The sequence below is a fragment of the Cygnus atratus genome, chromosome 10 (assembly GCF_013377495.2).
Source record: "Cygnus atratus isolate AKBS03 ecotype Queensland, Australia chromosome 10, CAtr_DNAZoo_HiC_assembly, whole genome shotgun sequence".
NCBI lineage: Eukaryota > Metazoa > Chordata > Aves > Anseriformes > Anatidae > Cygnus > Cygnus atratus.
Window position 1 is genome coordinate 109,061 of NC_066371.1, and position 20,811 is coordinate 129,871.

The following is a 20,811-nucleotide window of genomic DNA, read 5'->3' on the forward strand; positions in this document are numbered from 1 at the left end:
TCCATTTGGTTTATTATCGCTTTAATTTTATACAGAGAGGATGTCACTGTCTGAGAGAGAGTTTGAACTAGTAACTCTTGGGCACATGACTTGAAATAAAGCCAGGGATACTATATGTAGAAAAAAGTTGAATTCAGTCCCTTTGGTCCAATAATAAAAGGCCTGTTTTTTATTTTTTGCCACTGAATGGAGGAGATTTTATGTATATGGGCTTTGCATAAGCCAACTGTGTCCAGGTGAGATTCTGGCCTCCCTGTTGCATGCTGAACATTCTATTCAGTTATGAGCTATGAGACCTGTGGCAGAGGAGTAGGAAAGCGCACAGGCTACAGTTGTGAAGGTTATAGCAGCAATTTACAAGTCATTTGTAAACTGTGCATATCTGATTTTGAGGTGATGTTAAGCTCATCACCACTCAGCTGGCTTCAGGAAGGTTTTACTTGTAGGGGACTTACCTCAGTGAGAGAGAATGACTGTATCTTCCTAGGTAGTTCCATCAAGGATGCTTCAAGTCGGCTGCTTTGCTGTCTCTGGGCAAATAATTGCCAACACAACCAGTCACCAATACACCCAGAAAAAATACTTATAATTCACATTCGTTTCAGAGCTTTGGTAGATCTAGGCCTAACTGAATGCAATACAGCTGCCTTTCCTTAAAGAATTGGTGACCCTTAAATCCAGAACCCTAACAAATGGATGAAACATCCTAGGGAAAAAATATAAATAAATAAAAATCCTCTACAGAAGGCAGAGCAGAAGTCAGCATTTACCCCCAGAAAACCAGAGAGTTCACTTACTTCCTACTCTTACTGTAGGGAAACAGTGGATATGGTCAGAGATGTGTTGATAATTACTGGTAAAACCAGTTTATAATAGCAGTTGTTTTACTGGAGGAATGGGACCGAGGATGTGGTTTCCAGCCTCTTCTAATGTTTTGCTTTTTCTTGTGGTGACATTTTGGACTAAATACTGCTTTGATCTTTACTTACTTGCAGGCACCTCTGAAACTATGAGAAATGTGCAGGAAATAAATCAGTGGGTTTGGCCCCTTAAGTATGTTGGAGGTAATTAAGTTTCATCATCCAATTTACAGTTTGCAACAGATGTAAAGAAAAGAAATAAGTGCGATTTGAACCCTGCACAAAAATTCTCACTTCTTTGGAGAGATGCAAAATTGATCTAGCCTGGCCAACAGATTTGTAGCACACTTAATGCTGTCAGAGCTGGTTCAGTTACAATGTAGAAATACCTTGTAAATATGTTCCAACAGAAATGATCATACTGCACAGGCATTTGAAAGGACGTTGCCAGCCAGGACAGCCTAACCAGATGCCTTGCAGATGCCTGAAGAGCCACTTGTTGGAAGGGGTGCATACTTGACAAGTATCATAAAGCATAACTGAGAGCTGAGTTTGTAATTCAGAGCACTAACACTTGCTGATGAGGTACATAACTGTGGTCTCTACTGCAGCTGTACCTGTTCACACTTAACTCCTCTCCAGCTCTTCCAGTTGTGCTTGCCCAGTCTAGGTGGGAATCAGTATACAATCTGGTCTGTATCCAAGGCTGCAATGACCTAATCCCAGATTCAGAGGTAGTTTTCCACAGTCCTTCCTGTCTGTTATTTTTTTCCATCGTTCCTAAATCCATTTAATAGTGAAAGACAAGGAACTGCTTAGGTTTTCTTATCAGGACCCGCTGAGCCTCTCCTCCCCTAGAAGCCAAAGTGCATTTCCTCTGAAGCTCAGCCTCGCTTCATATTTTGCGACTGACAATGAATTCTTAGCCTTAACCAGACTTCCTATTAATGACACTGACATTTGCAGAAGACACTTGATCATGAATACGTTATACTGGAGATATCTCATGCAGTCTGCCCAGCTCCAGCTGACAAGCATCTCATGATCAACTCTGTCTCCATGCTTTCCGAACAGAGTCACAACCCTTGCTGCTCACTCTTCAAAGAAGGAGGGAAGACAATGTCAGGGAAATGACAGGAGACAGAAGAAAAACAAAAAATATATCCTTTATGTGGAAGCAATAAAACCAAAATCAAATGCCTGTAAAAAATCTATGCTCATCTGGAGGCAGACAGGTTACATGTGAGCTTAAGTCTTGCTACCTTAAAAGCATGTTTAGATGCATGGTGTAATTAAACGGTGGGTGAGACACAGGAACTATGTAAGTGTTAGTTTTCAGGGACCTGCAGTCAACTGTTTGCTCACTGAGGCTTTCCCCCAGGCTCCTGCCACACAGGCATGACATAGTTCTGTCTGCATTTTTACTGGAATGGCAGGAGCAACCATCTCTCATGTTCTAGAATCTGAAGTGATATGCCATGGGCATCTTCACGTGGTGATCAGTTCTGTCTTCAGGAGCAAGGACTACTAGGAGAACACAAGCACGTAGATTTATAAAATGGATGAAAAGATGTGAATTAACTGGAATAAAAAACACGGTAGGTGCCCAGGAGCTCTATGATAATACAGAACTCAGAAGTGAAAACACGAGTGCTGCTGGAGTGTCTGTAGGAGGGTGGGATGGGAAGGGAGGCACAAACACGCTTTTGCACATCCCAAGGGCAAAGGAGATCCGTAACATTTTTGGGAAGTATCTTTAAGCACTAGCCAGTGCCACTGCACTGCAGGCCTCCTGTAAGTGAAGCCCATGCAACAGTTAGGCAATATTGCAAGTTTTACTCCTGTATAAGTCTTTAATAGCGCCATTCATAATGATTACCAGACTAATACAATGAGGCATTCTTCCCAAATTATAATGTGTTCTTACACTAACATAATGTAGTCATTTATCTTCTGAGGGAGAAAGAAACTTAATTCCGTGTCTGCTGGGACAAACAATTACAAATTGCAGAAAAGCTGAGAGAGTAAGGAGAGAGACTGGCTAAACTGTTAATAAGCCTCCTGAGCTGTTCCTGTGTCTGCCTTGCTGTTGCTTTCACTTGTGCTGAGCTAGCTCTGAGCTGGGAGCCATGACACAGCATGGTCTTTTGCTGCTGCTAGCTCATCCTCTTTGAAGGATTTGTTATGAGGGAAATTACGGAGTTACTAAAACCCATCTGCAAGGTAAGCAAAACAAAAGCATCATGCTATTTTGTACTCCCTCCTCTGTACTGGGGAAGTGTTTTCCCACAACCATCTATTTCTGCCATAAATATTATTTCTAAGTAATCTTTTTAAGATCCAAATATCTTATTATCCCAGCAATCTGACAATTTTAGACATAAGAATAGTGTAAAAAAATATTAAAAATTTGGCAGCTTCATTGGAACTTATTGAATATCTTCCATTAATAAGCAGAAAATCTTTTGAATTAAGGTACTGCAGAATTGTAGCCAGAAACATTTGCATTCCAAAACCTGGTTTTTGGTTCAAAAGCATTAAAAACCCAATTCTTCCATTTTGATTTTTTAGCTAACATGAATGTTTTTCCTGAATGCTTTTAGTCTATTTTTTCATCAGCAGACATTTTAACATCAAAAAAATATACCAAGAATATAGAAGAAAGAAGACAGTGCAGTGCATCCATCTTTTACAGGTGGGACCAGATGAACAGTAGGATCCAACAGAGACAGCTCTAACCAGCAGGTCTGAGCAATTTGTCCTTGTACTACCTGTGGACTCAGGGAGATCATTTATCTTACTCACTGTAAAGTTTTTGATTTTCATAGCCCTGGAAAGCAACATGAATAATAGATTATCCCTTCAATCACATTTCTTCTCTTTTTTGTACCCACAATGGGAGAGGAGTGCATCTAAATACCTGAAATGTTAGATCAACAAAGAATTAATCCGTAATTATAACAAGGACTTAGATCCAGGACTGGTTATGCTTAGTAGTTATGTTTAGTAGTGCAAACAGTTTGCATGTATTACTGGTGAATTACTAAGAAAGAGCATCTAGATAGCCATATGTGAAAGACACAGGATTTTCAAAGATCCTGAATAGTACTTTGCCTTACAGTACATTGCATTCCAGTGTACAGTATTTTCTTTGATTCATGGTTTCATGCACCAAAGAGGCCTACAAGGCGGTAGGAAGCATCTAGAAAAAAATAACACATTTTATAGGCAACTTTCCTTAGTTCTTTATCCTGATACAAGATGAAGTTAATTTTGTCTACCCTTGCCACAGCTAATGAGGCAAAGCAACTTTTAAAGAGGCCCTAGGGGTAGGTCTTGACTCTTCTGTCGCATATATATTTTCTTCCATGGTCACATTCCTATGTCAGTGGAATAAGACCTGGCAGATGCACACACAAGCATGGAGAATCTCAGCATCAAGCATGCTGTGCCCGGAATGGTTTCTGTAGGAGCTGAAGCACAGATAAGTTCTTTAGTCACCTGTGGCTGCCATTATGGGTTCTAGGGCCCCTGTGCAGAATGTGCCTACTGCTTGAGGACGAAGGAGTAAACACAGCAGCATGCAAAAGCTGTGTGTTCATCTGAGGTGGGAGAAGGAACTGCAAAGCAGGAGTAACATGCTGTTTGTTCATGCCAGGGAATAAATGAGGCCTTTCAGTTACCTGTGCACTGATATTACACAAAAGACTCAGGCAGTTATTAGATCTGTCATCACTTACCACAGCTGACACCCTGAACCACACTTCTGTATGTGAAAATGTGCCCTGAGAAGCTGGTGTTCTTACCTCCATGCAGGGGCAGACCATGCATTTATTCACTAAGACATACAGAATCACAGAATCATAGAATATCCTGAGTTGGAAGGGACCCGTAAGGATCATCAAGTCCAACTCCTGGCACCACACAGGTCTACCCAAAAATTCAGACCATGTGGCTAAGTGCACGGTCCAAACACTTCTTAAACTCCAAGAGGCTTGGTACAGTGACTGCTTCCCTGGAGAGCCTGTTCCAGTGTGCGACAACCCAATATATGCAATTTCGAACTGCCAGGCCAGTATTGCTCACCATTTCTTTGCTCTACTGACATCTTGTTTTCCTCAACTCTTGGAGTGAGCAATATGAGAGATTTCAAGTTGCATGGGGATTTCCCTTGGCAGACAGATACAACACCTTCTTTCATCAGAAAAATTCCACTAGCATCAAGGCATGGAGTGTAGTCTAAGGTTGGCTAAGGATAGGACAAAGCAAACAGGTCAAAAGAGCAATTGAGATGGAGTTTAGATGAATTGTAAGTTGAAAGTGGAACAGAAGAAAGAGCTTGAGCTGGCCTGAAGTAAAACCCAATGAATCAGAGGTGCTGCCTCTTTCTCTCTCTCTCCCTGTCTGACCTCTGTGAGTTTAATAATATCAATTTATTAGTGAGGGAAAAGGTTACAGGATGAAAATCAGAACTATTCCAAATGCTGGACTGAGCTTGAGGATAGACCCAGATATGGGTACCAGCTGGGAGTAGGAGATCCAATAGAGAAATGCCCCTTAAAACAAAACAATTTTATCTAAACATACCTGGAACAACTCATGTGTCCCCACTTTCACCCCAGCACTAGTTTTAGTATGAGCAACTCTCCATCAGGAGGTTTTATTTTATCATTACTGAGCAATGAGGCAGGTTGTCTTTAGAGTCATATGCATGTCAGGGTCTGGAAGCATGACAAGCCTCCTCTTTGGGTCCAATAATAAAGCAATTAGCATCAACAAAAGTGTGGATGTCAGGGGTGGAGCTGATCCACAGAGGCCCCTTTGTTGTTGTAGCTAGGCAGGGTTTCGGAAGTGCTGTGATGCCGCCCACACTGAAAAACTGCAGACACTAATAATAAACAAGAGAAGACAATGGTGAGGAACAGTGCAGCTGCTCAGTTCTTCATCCCACTGTGGAAAATGCATGGGGCAGCTTGTGGGAGCTACTTGCCTCTGCACATGAAGGAAAGGCGAGCAGCCACACCTGCATGGCAGACACAGACCACTCTTTGCAGCTTGGAAGTGAATGCAGAAATGGAGTTTCCTTTCTGAAAGGAAATGTGAGTCTGGTCAGCGGCCTCAGGAGTCTCTTTCTTCATTGCCCTCCCACTTATAAGAACCCATAATTGCCCAGCTGCCTGTCACTCTAGCATTGGCTTTGAGGCTTTGGATTTGCTCACAGCTGGGATCCCCCCCCTGGAAGGCCAAAGAAAAATAAATAAAGAAATGAAGCAGAGCTGCAAAAGCATATTAATAAGATTTCAGAGGCAATGAAGACTAAAGAAATCATAAACACTAAATAAGGCATGCTGGTGTTCAGACCAGTTTGGTTGGACAAGCCGTCATAGAATATCCTGAGTTGGAAGGGACTCACAAGGATCGTCAAGTCCAACTACTAGCTCCACGTGCGACCACCCAAAAATCAGATCCTATGTCTGAGATCGTTGTCCAAACGCTCCTTGAACTCCAGCAGGCTCAGTGCCGTGACCACATCCCTGGGGAGCCTGTTCAGTGCCCGACCACCTTCTTGGTGAAAAACCTTTTACTAACACCCAGCCTGACCCTTCCGTGAAACTCCCCAGCATTCTACTGTAATACACACAAATGTCAGGTGTTGTCTAAAGACAACAGGCTTGCCCTATTGGCTGAACACTGGAACCGACTCCTGGAAATTTGTAAAATACTTAAGGCCACTGTGGTGAATAAGCTGCATATAAGCTCCCACAGTGATGCTAGGGTCAAAACCACCAATCTGATCCATGAATATAAAAGCAGAGTAAAGTCAGGTGGGGAATAGGTTGATGTTATCACTGTTATATTTGGCAGTCCTATTACCAGTGCTGTAAAATCAAGTCTTGTGCTGAAGCACCAACAACTGCACCAAAACTGGCTGGTAGTAAAAACTGGTACTAAAATGGTTAGTAAAATTGGATAATGCTAATGGATTATTAGATAAAGTTCAGAGATTTTAGAATGATTAAATGATAGGAGGCATAGTATGACACTGATACATTCACCTATTTCATTTAAAAGACCAAGCAAGAGGATAACCTCAACATAACCTGTGAGCATCTGCATGGTAACCATATTTGGAAGACTGCAATCCAGGAGACAGAGGTTTAACCAAATCCACTGTCTGCAATTTGTCACTAGGCATATCGAGATCAGCAATAAAAGACACCTTTCAAACACAAAGGGCAGGCACTATCTGGAGAACCTACCTTTAGTCATGCTTTGTGAAGGATTTGAAATAACTGGCAATTTAAATCTAAATATATATGTGTGTGTTTGTGTTGTTATATTTTCCTGAAAGAAAAATAATGCTTGGGACTTTCAATCGCATTGCTTTTTCTGGATTTTCTGGATTCCCTTGAAACAACTCAAGGATGATGAGATCTGAGTTACCTTGTGCTGTAATTCCAATGGTATTATAATTACACTTTTCTTATCCTTTTAATGTTTTCACGGAAAACTTAACAATGTTTAATTTCCATTTCTACTAAGCACTGAAATATTAGTATGATTTTATTACATCCATTTTGAGGGATGTCTCAGGAAGAACAAACAAGTTCTAGTTGCAACTATGTATGCACCCAGTCAAACTTTTTGTTCCAAACTGAGCCAGAAAACTGATCCTATAGGGAAGCTTGAATGAGTTCACTTAATTTCCCACTGCTCCATTCAGATTCTTCTACTTGTCTAAATGGTTGCTGTTTAACTTGGCAACAAAACACAAAGCTTGAGAAATCTTGCTTCCAAGCCTAGAGGGTCTGCAGGGACACGCGGTCCCCTGAGTGTTTAGAGCTGTGCAATGTGTGGATTTGCTGTGTCTGAGCAACAGCAGGTGTCTGGGAATACTGCCGATGAGCTGGTCTGTTCTTTCTCTACAGTGCCTACACTGAGCCTTACAAGGTGTGCCCGGTCTCTGTGATACCCGTGGAGGTCATCACATCAGATGAGGAACAAAAGAGTTCAGAAGACGAGGAAAGCAGCCAGGGTGATCCCAGCCTCATCAACAAGGTAAAAGAGCTGCACTAGCAACAATTTACCCCTGTAGCATGTGGCAGAGCCAAGGAACTGCTGTTCTAAGATGGATGGTGGAGGCAATATAGCCAATAGGAAAGGCTTGACATGAATGTAATGAAAAACTTCTCACTCATGAGAAGGATCTGGATGCAGTCTTGAGAATTTTAAAGCTACACTGAATAAAACAATGACAAACACGCTATTGGAACAGATTGTGGTTTGAGCTCTTTGTTGACTTGAAACAAATGAAATGGTCACAAGCAATCTAATCTTTTTTTTCCTCTGATATGTATGATTTTTTTTGGCTGCTTGTTTTCACACTGTTTTGGAAAGGGAAAAGCCCTTAGAGTTGTGACAATTCCTGTTAAATGAAAAATATTTTCCCTTCTAGTTCTACTAGTTAGCTAGCAAACCATGAGCATTTACAGAGCATACACTAGTGTGTTACCTAAGCCCATCATGTTTCTCAGCATTTAGTTGTGATGCCTGTGGAGAATTGACAAGAAAATTGTGCCTCAAGTCCAAATGGGAAATGCGTATAATCGCCAAGCACTTGGAAGGAAATTTAAGGCTGCTAAAAACAATTTTATTGACATTTTTCTAGGTTTTTACTGAAGATATTAGGAAATTGCATTTTTATTTCCCTTACTGCATTTCATGCCTTTTTATTTTTTGTTGTGCTGGGGTAACCACACTTTTTAGCTGTCACAGCAGAAGGCAGCACTTACAGAGCAAGCATGTGCTTTAGAGTCTGTCTGGAGGTATCCCTTTAGCTCTTAGGGCTAATACAAACCAAATCTCTACACATGCCTGATAGAAAACATCAGCACAGGACTGTTTGTTTGATCAGACTTGGTTTCCCAGGCTGATTGTCAGCAAGGATCACGGCACGCAGAAGACCTGGCTTCTACAAGCTCCTAGGGAGCTGTCTTAGAACAGCCACATCTGAATACTGGCTGTTATTTCCAAGCTGGCTGATGAATTAGAGCATGTGGCTATTTAGCCTGATAAGAAACAGGCCAGAAGGGTACACATAACCTTTTTTGCCAGGTTTAATTCTAGCTGTAGGAGGATTAGCCCTCCTGCAGTCACTGGGCTCTAGCTACAGACTGTAAAAGGAGGTTGGAGCAGCAGCAATTTCATTCTAGGCTAAGCCCTTTGTTTAATATGCCAAGTCAGGGGCCTGTGCTTGTATGCAGGTCCAAGAAAAGATCTGGAATTGACACAGGGAGACCTTTGAGCTTCTTTGTTCTTGTAGCCTCACGAGGGCCAAAGACACTGCAGGCTTCACTTTGGACAGACTAAGGGGGTCCTGGGAACCATTCTGTCAAACCCTGCATGTCCCAGCTGTCCCCAGGACCCAGGCTCTTAACAGGAGACACCTGATCTGGGCAGCCAGAGTTCTAACATCAGAACTCTCCACCATCTAACAGCTTCAGTGCTGCTACTGCAGGCTGTGTGAAGCAATAACTGAAAGATGCCCGTGAAAGGGCCAATTTGATAGGGAAAACAGTCAGTGCAGGGTCCTGAAATGAAGAATGCAATATATTTAACTGTACTCTTTCTCCCATGCTAGTAGCAGAACAGTAACGGTATGGGAATCTTCCAATGTCCCCCACAGCCCTCATTGAAGATTCTCTGTCAGAAATAAGGGCTTCCAGTTCACTGTAATTAAGAGTAAATGGGATAAATTCCATCCGTTCACAGCTCTTGCCTCAGAAAGCGCTGGTATCTTTACAAGTTACAGACAGAGGACTGTGTTTTCTACCCTACTGCTCCTACCTCCTTTTGTTGTCTTTGCACGCAAATCTTTTGGGTGCCAAGGGAACATTAGCTGCCCTGTCAAAGCCTGACTCGGCAATGACAAAGGGCAAAGAAGTTGTCCAGCTCCCCAGTGAAGTGATGTATCACTTGGAGCAAAATCCTCAGGACAACACAGAGTGGCTGTAAAACATGAAAGAGTTCAGAAGCACTGTCACTTGGGAAGAACTGGCAAAAACATGTTGGTCTAGATGCCAAAAATAGTACCATGGATTTGGAAATGAGTTAATTCTGTTAAAACAACTGTTTTGGGCTGGCCTACTAGGAGCTGAATTTGGATTTAGAAAAAAACCCATATGCACACACAAAAAAGAACCCTCTGGGGTTTGTTGGTTTGATTTCTGGTTTTCCCCTCCTTAGGGAAACTTAGTTTAAATAAAGACCTGAAACAACCCAGATGATAAAATCTCCTACCCGTGTCCAGATGTATGATTTGCATTTGCATTGAGCTAGATTCTACTTATTGCCTTTCACTTCATCTGTATGAAAATGAAAGCATAGTGTTTCATTTTTTTTCTCACTTGCTTTCTCCTAGCCTTCTTGGCAGAGAATTGCAAGATATCGAGTTTGCAGCAGATTTTTTTCCTGTAATGTTTCTTTCTAAGGCTCATTTTTTAAAGTAAAAATAATTTTAAAAATCAGCTTTGTACACACTTTTCCTGGAATTGTTTCAACAGCTGGGCTTCTTTGAATCCCTGCCCTCCTGGGGACCAGACTCACATGAGTGTGGAAAAATTTTTAGGGCCTGCTGGAACCCCTGTTCTGTAAACAATTTGAATCATAGCCAATAGTATATGTTGAGGTACTTTTGACATTATCAACTTTATTTTAAAAAGCAAAGAGGGGCTTTCATCTCTATTATGTTACAAGAAATTTCACTACTAAAAAGCCTTTTTGGAATGAGGCAGGTATAAAAATGTAGAACAGGAGGTGGGGTTCCAGATTTTGCCTTTATTCCACTAGGTGTACCACAGACCCTGTGAAGCGGAGCATTTGTCATCAGAAATCACGTGGTAGTTTTGATTCTTCTATGTAAGACTGACAGTGAAAATTCACTCTTTCTGGTTAAATGAGCACGTTATTTCCTTCTCTCTTCATTCTACTGGCTCTACAACCTAGAGAACTCCCAGGCAGGGAATGCTCTAAGTATTCTTAACCTTTATGATTCTATATGGCTGTATTATAAAAAGTGATGCCCTTCACTTACATTACAGATGGAGCTTCACACTTTTTTTCCTCCTGCTAAGCTAATTTGCAAGAGCTCCTGGGCCATTCCTCATTCATTTGTCTTTTATATATGCTCATTTAATTAAATTCCTTACAATTTATCAGAAGGTGACACATGACTGTTCTGTATTGGGCTCTCAAGGTTATATGATGGCATTTGAGGTGCACACAGAGAAAAAAAAATGGAATTAAGGATTCCAGTTAAGAACAAACCACTTATATCAAATAAAATAATGACCTTCCCTACATCTCCCGCCTCTGAACCTTCTCTCACTAGACAAATGCTCAAAGTCCAGGTTGTAGAACCCCAGATTTTTCATGTTACCATTGAGCTGGATTCAAGCTTTTTTTTTTTTTTTTTTTCTGCTAAAAACCAGATGAATCCTGATCTTAACTGTTCAGATTTGACTAGAGAGCAAATCCAAACTGAGCTTGGAAAGGGGCTGCCAGTTTAAGAATTATTTTCTTGAGTGTCTTGTAGAAGAGCCATGTTCCTGTAGCAACACCAGAACATGTTGCCTTGGACTCAGCTTCAAGAGCTATTTCCATCACGCTGTTTGACCCAGACTGTCACATGTATGCTAAGGGGTGTGGATTGAACAAAGTGATGGGCTTAAAAATGACCCCAGTAGTGAATGGAAGGCATTTAGACTGAGATCAACAATTTCCACCACTGTGATAAGAGTCTAAGTATTTCTTTACAGGGTTCCTTTGGAAGGAGAAGGCAATGGCTGGGTAAACAGAGAATGCTAGGAATACTGTAGCAGCATAAGCTATTTTAAGAACTCTGTTGTATTTAGGGATGACGTAGAGCAAACCCTACGTTAAAACACTAGGGAATGGAACAATTACAAATGTTCTCTTAAACCTGTCTATAAACAGAGCAGGGAGTTTGACCTGAAGAACTGAAGGGATCCTCAGAAGAATAATAAGAAAAGAATGTGATTAATCTGTGTGAATACCTTTAAAAATTATAGTCTATCAAGTACTCAGGAAATAAATTAATACAAATCCTAAGACAAGTAATAAAGCCATAGCTGGAGCATAAAAGACAGTTCTCTCACCTAGAATACAGATATGTCTGCCAGTTAACTCTATGGGAAATCGAAAAGTAAACCAATATGTATGCAAATACTGTCTAGTTTCACCCTAAAACCAGCAATATGTTACAAGGAACTGTACACAGCCAGGATATGAGAGATGTGATCTTCTCTTACCCTGCTGGCAAAATGGGAAAATCTCTAGTGAGGTAGATAACACATAACCAGAATAAAATGACATGAAAGAAAATGAATTCATACCAGACATGGCTGGATTTTATGGCAATGAAAACTCAAAGCATTTTGGCTAGTCATTTAAGACTTAGTTTTTTCATACTGAATCCCAGCGAGACCAGAGGGGTGCTCGTTACAATTACATGGTGCTGTGCTGGGGGTGGCACGAAGGAGAACTCCATACAGAAATGATCCTTAGCACTGTGCTTGTGAAAGGGCAGCCCTAGAGGTAGGCTCCACGCTACTCCCAGGTACTGAAACAAAAGGCAGTGTCCAAAAAGGGGGGCCGCAACCCAGCATGGCACGTGGAGGGCATCTGTGCCACACACAATGAGGGAACACTGAGCTCAGCCACAAAGGTCTCACAGCAAGCAGGGCAGCTACTGTCTAGTGGCAGCTGTATGCACAACTGCCTTTGCTGCTCCTTATGCATTTCCTCTGGGTGGGCTTGGTTTCCAGGCTCCATTAATCATTCTGTTTTGCAAACCTTTAACCTTCACGTACACAGCCCAAACATATGCTGGAGTTGGGAGTGACAGATTTGTGTGCCTTGAGGAAGCACCTAATTCAGACGCCTTTCAGGGGACAACTCTTGATTTATATCATTACACAGTTTCCCCAGGGGAGCTGCAATCTAGCTCTTCAAGGAAGGGGCCTGGGAGGCAAAAGATGTGGACTGCATTTCCTCTCACTGATTCACAGACCCAGCTTGAAAAAGCCACTTGTTCTCGTAGTGCCTCAGTTTACTGTTGGCACCACTGTGACATCATTGTGAACTACTAGATAGTTCATAATAATTACAAAAGGGGCATTATGAAGTCACTCAGCTCAGAGGCTGAAGCTTGCAAACTGCTCTAAGCCTCTGATAGCAACAGTAGCACTGTTGTGCTGGATACCATCCAGCACAACGCTACAACACACCTACCCTGAGGGGTCTGCAAAATAAGACACACAGATGGGAAAATGGACAAAGGGATGTAGTTTGTCCATGTCAGCATGATAAGGCAGCAGTAAACATGGAAATGGAGCTGCTGATTTGGTGTCTTAGCTAGTTACCCTGCTTTTCAAATGCAAAGGGTTTCTTCCTGAGTACTCAAATGGCTTGTGCAGTACTAATGCTTCAGCTCTAGTGAACAGTTCTTTGATTTGCCTGTGCTGCACTTAAGCCATATAACCCTGTTTTAGCCCCATGGAGGCAGATTTTCCCTCAGCCCCACGATATTTAAGCTGGATCAGAATGCCAATCTGGTTCTCATCATGGTTCTGCAAACAGCTAGGCCAGCTCAACTGTGTGTGGGCACTGGGCTCAGAGAGCAGTGATTGGCACAGGCACTGCAGTACCATCTCATCAAAGCATGGCTGTTGAGGGTCCAGGTCAAATGCCTTGGCATTGCCCAGAGCAAAGCCAGAGTGTATAAATGACTCTGTGGGGAGACATCATCCCTACAGTAATGGGATGCCTACGACACAGAGAAGGGAAGGTGATGTGCCACATCAGTAGGCTCTGCATGGGCAATCAGCCATCATTCACAGGCATACTGTTCACTGCTTGCCCCTTCTCAACCCAAACGTTTTTTTCTGTCAGGAGGCACAAAAGGGACATGAAACCTAAAGTTGTTCAGTTCAAACTGCCTAAGACTAATAATTAACTTCAGCTGTGCTCACATGTGTGCTATGTTAAGACCTAAAAGCTTTTAGGTTTTTATGCTATTGTTCTAAGGAAAAGATTTCTGATGGCATGCTTCATTATACATTGGGATACTCTGGCTTTTGGAGGAGAAACTCTGATCAAGTCACAAGATACCTCTAGTACCCCACTAGATAACTCTAGTTTTCCATCAGTAAACTTGATAACCTTTTGGAGGGCTGTTGGGCTTAGTTCAGTACCCTTTGGAGAGATAATTGCACAGTACCACCTTTGTCTAGCAAGTTACACTGATCAGCTGAGCTGTAGCAGCTGTACAAGCTCCTAACTTGGTTTAAGTGCTTTTGTATTTGCAACCTTCCTAGCACCAGCCTGTTTTTCAGAGTAGAGAGAATGGGGAGGATGAGGTGATGAAGCTATGAGACAAGAAGACTCAATGTGGCAGATTGCCAGGGTTTCCAGATGGCCTTCTGGCCTCTCTCTGCTAAGTAGAGGCTCTCAGCAGGGCCTGGAGCACAGCCTCTCAAGTGGGAACTGGAAAGGTCCCACACCGCGGGGAGAAAAGATTACCAAAAAGGTGGCAGTGTGGCTGTGTTATAATAATCACTTGGATTTTGTTTTAGAAACCTTATGGTTGAGGGATCTGCACCCCCTCTATTCCCTGTTCCCAGAAGTCTGTCTCTGGACACTGTCGTCAATCTCAGAGTTCATTTCCTGGTTAAACAAACAGCAATTAACTAACACAAGACAGGCAACGCCTAGAGACACTGTCTCCAACTTGCCCTAGACAGGTCATGTGACACTGGGGTCCCCGTGTTTTGTCTCTTGGCTAAGACATATTAATCACAAGAGGAATTACGGAGTTCAACAATGTGTGTATGCAAATGGAGAGACAGCCTGGATTGCTGGGGAAATGGACTCCGTGTCTTGGCAGTGTGGAGCCAGGCTTATCCACAGAGGATGCGCTGGGCAGCCAGCATCAGTCTAGGTGACCCAGACAGACACTCTCCCTTCATTTGCTGTGCTCTACCTGTGTAGAGGAAGTGAGAGAGGAGAGAAAACTCAGTGCTTCTGGTGTGTTCCTCCAGCAGTGGGGACAACCAGGAGGGGCACACTGTGATCTTTGAGAGGTGTTCACGAACTGGAGCCAGGGGGGAAGTGGGCAATGAAATATTTGCTGACAGTGTAGCCTTAAGCAGAAAAGTGAAACTATGGAAAAAACAGATGTTCCTAATGCATTTTATTAAAATGTAGTGTAGTTCTCCAAAAAAAGTGATTCAAAGAATGTTCTTTGGCCCTTATCAGGCAGAAGGAACAAAGCACTAGGGGATATATACTTAGACTCCTGGTGCTAAAGGAGAGATGCGTCAGTCATCTGAGATTAATGAGCTGTTCATTCTCTATTTCCTTTGTCTCTTGCAATCTTCAGCTGTCTCCCAGTAAAAGTACATGGCAGTAAGCTAAAGATGCAAAAAGAAGCTTACAGACTGGCAGAGGTGGGCAGGGACCTCTGGGTCCCTGTGGTCCCCCCCTCCCCTACCATGGCTACCCCAAGCAAGGTGCCCAGGCCCACACCCAGGCGGCTACTTCAGACCCCCAAGGAGGAGACCCCGCAGCCTCTGGGCAGCCCGTGCCAGGGCTCTGGCACCCAGCCAGCCCAGCGGTGCCTCTTGGTGCTCAAGTGGAGCCTCTGGTGCTCCAGGCTGTGCCCACTGCCCCTTGTCCTGGCGCCGGGCACCACTGAAAAGAACCTGGCTGTGGTTACTGTGGCACTGTGTTCATTTTCTGTATATGAAGCATCATTCGTCTAACCCATCATCATCAGGGTTTGGAGACCTTTTCCTTCATATTCACCTTGATCAGATCATAATCATCCTTGGGGTCCATCACCTCCAGAGTGTAAGCCCATGGAGCAGGAAGCCAGGGGTCCTTAGTCTCCTTATAGAAACAGAAGCATTTTCTTTGCCCCTGTGTGCAGTCAATAATAACATTTATTTGCAGCATACTTTGACTGGCCCTTGGTTCCTCTGGAATAGGCAGTACTGAATTCACTTGTTGGTGTTGAGTGTCATTTAATTCCTTGCTTTTGTAAAGAATACCTCAAGTTATTAAAAGTAGAAGAATCTTAAAAATATAACTTCTGTTTCATCACATATGCCTCTGTTAATTTATGGATGTTTGGCAGTGAAGTTGCTTTGATTATGTTTCATTTGACCTTGCAAGTGAGGTTTTTATGCTCCAAGTGTCCACATGGCCGAACTTAAGCTTCCAGCATTTCAGAAGATGATTAATTCTTCCCCACGTTGTTTTCAGCTTACTGCAGGCAAAATGAACAAGCAACTTTGGGAGGGGAAGAGAATGGAATGGGACATCAAACAACTTAGACACTGCATTTTCACTTGTGCCAGGACACCTGCATCCCAAGGGAGTGCTGATAGGGAAAAGGGACAGAGAGGAGAAAGTCTGTATTTACCTTCCACTGGCTTAGACATTTTTTACTGCTTAAATTTGTTGTTACAATGTGAGTACTTAACTGTTTATTGATCTGTCAAGCCTGATTTGAGATGTCAACATTTATACTTTTACAAGGGGTCTCAATTAAGCTTCGTGTTTGTTTCCTGACACTTAGCAGCCCCCTCATGCAGAATTGGTGGAGAAGGTGTAAACACCAACTTCCCACCTGTTGCACCAAGGGACTGCATCACATCTCAGCAAGTCCCAGTCTCTCCTGAGTAGGCTTTCAGAAGCAGGATCTGTAAGCAATGGGTTTCCAGAACAGCTGGTCTGGCACACAATGTCACTAACTCTTTCTGCTGAACACATTTCCCCCGAGCCCACTTTAGATCAATGAAGGCTGCTTTTCTTTACTACTGCTAGACTGTTCTAGTTCCCTACTTCGCCACTGCTACGTAAGTCCAACTTTCCATAGTAGATTCCTGTCAGTAAATATTTCCACACTTTGTTCATTTCTTATCATGAGTGAGTCATGACATAGGACCAAAATACCCTTATTAGCCACTTGCACCTTACAGCTATACACTTTGCTTCTTTCACAGATTTCTATGTCTAATGAGGTGTCTGCCAGTTCTGTAGATGTCACTGAGATTTCAAACAATGTTGTCTGCAGGAGTAATGAACTGTTTGCTTTCTGGAGACGCTTATGACCATTTAATTTAGACATTTTGTTTAGTAAGTGATAAAGTCATTTGCCTTGTTTGCTTCCACAGGTCTCACAGCAGTCAGAATACTTAGGAATATGAGCATTTTGATAACAAATTCCCATTTCCATTTGATTGAGAGTAGTAAACGTGTTAAGAGCCTTTACAGCCATGAAGCTAGCTTACTCAAAGCTAAACATTTTCTGCATCTCTGACAAATTTTGGACTTGTAAAAATCAACAGAAATTTTCTCTTTTTCTTCCATAAGAACACAGTTTTTTAAACCTTAGCAGCTATTATGTTGTACTATACCATTAGTACTTGAATTACACAAATATGTCCTGGAGTCCTTTCCTGTCATGGAAAGGACTCCAGGAAGCCAAACACTGAACAGCAAAGAATAAAAACCTGGTCCCTATCTTTTCTGAAGGAATATGTCAGTTCAAAGTGCTCTCTAATACTGTTTTCCTTCTTGGTGTGAGACATCTCTTAATTGTTTCTGGGTTTTGCTGTTGACAGAAGGAAGGCCAGTCCAGTGCTTACCTCATTGCCCAGGAGCTGATGTCTTCAGAAAAAGTGTGAGTTTATTGTTACAACCTGTCTGTTGCTCTCCTAAAACTGAACCCGTGCAATCTACCCTTATTTATTCAGCAATGGCAATGAATAAAGTTTGTTTCTTTCCCCAGATATGTGGAGATGCTCCAGCAGTCATGTATGGTAAGTAAATCATTTTAATCACTGAAATCTAATTGCCGCCTTAGCTGCAATTTAGGAGACATAAAAGCATTGAAGGGACAGAAGTGAATTTGAGGAAGAATGGCTTACTGTGGAGCAATGCTTTTTGAAGCATTGTAAAGGAATATGTTCGCCACTGATGTGCTCTTGCTGTGGATTCCAAAGTCTAGCATTTCTCATTCATGTGGAAAAGCATTGGCCGACAGCACTTACTGGGGCTCTGAGACTGGTGTAATATGCCGAGTAAGCCTAGTTCTGAGAAGGAGATGGTGATAAACGGGTAAACCGTAGAAATTTTTAATTTAGAAACATTTATGGATGCAAGTGCTTGCTGTTCCCCTCCAGCTGGATGGACTCCAAGCTATTGGTAATCCCTAATAAAAAGAATCCTCATAAAAATTACGGCACATAGGTTAGTTAAGGAAAAGTCTGCTTGAATGCTAATTTTATCTGCTGCAGCACTCCGATGTTGGCTCAAAGATATGAGGGAATAAAACCAAAGAGTTTTCTTGGCTTGCCCCAAAAATTTGACTACTCTCTGCTCTCCTGTTGGGGAACTCATCCACTTTCTAAGCAGAAATGTTTATTACAGAAAATAATAAGCATTACCCAGAGCCTGGCCTGTCAGTCCTGGAATTACAGTTATAAAGCATGAGGGAAATAGTCTCTGCTTTTATGATACTTAATTATTAGGTTTGGATTAGCTGGTTAACGTTTCAGGGAAAAGATACTGGTAACAGCTGTGTTATAATGAGAAAGTTCTTCTATTTCAGCTGATCATCATGTTTATTTGGAAGCACTTGTTTGGGTTTTATAGATGTTACAGTCTTGTATATATAGTCCAGAATGCTGCACTGAATCCTCTTTTGCTGGGATTTTGTTGCCATGCCTGCCAATCCCACTCCAATAGAGGGATCTTACCAGTGTTCTGCATAATTTCCTTGGGTATGAAAGTTAGAGAACCAGAAGAGGAGTTAAAATTTTCAAATTAAAATTTTAGATGGGCCTAAAATAAACATTGAATGAATGCAGTGGTTTGCAGAGCCACTCAGGGGTTGTGAAATGTCAGTTTCCCTGTCCCAGTTCCCATCATCTCAAGTTAGAAAGTTCAAAAAGATCACTATCTTTTTCAGAATGAGATTTTGGGTGCACTGTTTTGGTTAATGATTTTTTTCTGCAGTGGAAAAGTATCCTTCCTCCCTCATCACCAAATGCATACATTTCTTTAGAAGCTACTGGAGGCTTTTTCCAGCAGAGTCACCAAGAAAGATAAGATTTGATTGTTTCTATGAGTTGGCTTTTTCAGTTGTGAGGATATATGAATGGCACCTTGGTTAGAGACTGAGGTAGAAGAGACAAACGTTTTCACACTCCACAGTTTAGAATAGATCAAAAATCTTTATAGGAATGGGATCAGGGTTTAATTTCTGTGTTTTTATCAGGTGCCTATATCCCTAGCATACCCCATCTCTGCTGCTGTCGGCTGGTGTACCTGCTGTAGTGGCATTCACAAATAACTTGCAGGTTTCTTTCTTGCAATCACAATCAGTCTAGAAGGCCACAGTCACAGCAACATTATCTTTCCCAGCCCACCAACTGTTGGATCTTCATGTTCCCCTGTTGCCCAATGTCATATTCAGGGCATCTTGAGAAACCACTACCAATTCTACAACAAGTAAGTCCCTCAGACTACAGAGATGATATTGCCTACCTGAGGCTTCCCAATACTATCATAGTGGTTACAATGAACTAATTACTCCTTTCTGCATATTTGAATAGCATTAGGAATAATCACATCAGTAGAAAATACCTCTTCACTGTGCACTCACTGTTGACACAGGTCCCACTGACAGAGGTTACTAGCAGCCACCAGTGACCACACAGTCAACAAACTGCACTCAAGCTGCAAAACACCATTCATGGCCAGCTAAGACCAAAAGCTTCCGTGTCAGCACCTCTCAGCACAGGCAGACATTTCTCTCTGTTCCTCACCACCACCTTTCTCAAAAAAACAGTTTCTAAGTGCTCATCTTGAAGTCTCGAGACGCATTTTCTTAAATAAACCCATATGCTGGTGAGAAAGGCAAGGAACTAAACCACACCCTAGCTGCTTTCAGAAAGGAAAAAAGGCTTTTCTTAAGCCTGCAACGGGAGCAGAGGAGCTATTCGTTCAGCATAACAGGAATCTGGTCATTCAGCAGAGACTTTAATAAATTGATTGATTGCCAAAATGATGACATTTCCATACATCTACTCTGCTATTGAACTGAAAGAGTGGAAACATCGTGTTAGCTCACAAAGTTGGTATCAGTGTGGTAGTAGTGATAATAACCTAAAGGGTTAGCTGTTATTTGCCCTGCTTAAATGCAATGCAGTTCTTTGGAGCTGGGAGTTAAGAACTCATTCTGGACTGAGCAGATGGGACTGGCTGGGCCTTGCAGTCCAAAGCAGTCCCTGATCTCTTGTTACTCAAGATTTAGTTTTCTGAAGTTGATTAGCCTTTGCATTTATTCCATAATTATTTAATCCTCAAATTTTGATGTTCATGTCTCCTATTTTTTACCCCAGTAATGTAGTCTGCACTTGTCTTCATTTTAGTGCTTGCTGCTGAACAAAAATGTTGCAGGTTGCTTTCTGATGTTTCACGCATCACCTTGGAGGACCAGGAATCTGGTTTATTTGCTTCCATTCAGCCAGTCTGTTTCCAGTTACTTTACTAAATATATACAAAGCAAAGTTAGTGTGACTTAGAATGCCTCAGGATCCCACTCTGCATGGGATTAAGCATTTGCTTGATAGTGTATCATGTTCATGTTCATTTTGTCTTTTGCCTTTGTACAGAACGTCTTTTTTTTTTTTTTTTGTGCATAGAACCCCTTAAAGTCATTATTACTTCCCTCCAAAGCATTTAGCAAATTAAGGTACCCAAAAGGGCAGCACTGCACTGAAAGAACATCTGCCCCAAATACCTCAGTGTTCAAATTCCTGAATCCTGATTTGCATTTTTGTCGTAACAATGGTACACA

The 20,811-nt window shown here is 42.1% G+C and overlaps 1 protein-coding gene across 6 annotated transcripts in view; it reads left to right on the forward strand.

Moving 5' to 3' along the window:
- FGD5 (FYVE, RhoGEF and PH domain containing 5) overlaps window positions 1-20,811 on the forward strand; it is a 100,485-nt gene that overhangs the window by 28,259 nt on the left and 51,415 nt on the right. For 5 of the 6 annotated variants that reach the window (XM_035546624.2, XM_050712676.1, XM_050712673.1 and 2 more), the window contains exons 3-5: window positions 7,790-7,919; window positions 17,570-17,628; window positions 17,737-17,767. In XM_035546624.2, coding sequence (XP_035402517.1) covers window positions 7,790-7,919; window positions 17,570-17,628; window positions 17,737-17,767 — 220 coding nt within the window. The remainder of the gene's footprint in view (window positions 1-7,789; window positions 7,920-17,569; window positions 17,629-17,736; window positions 17,768-20,811) is intronic. The other variant, XM_050712674.1, reaches the window with a different exon arrangement.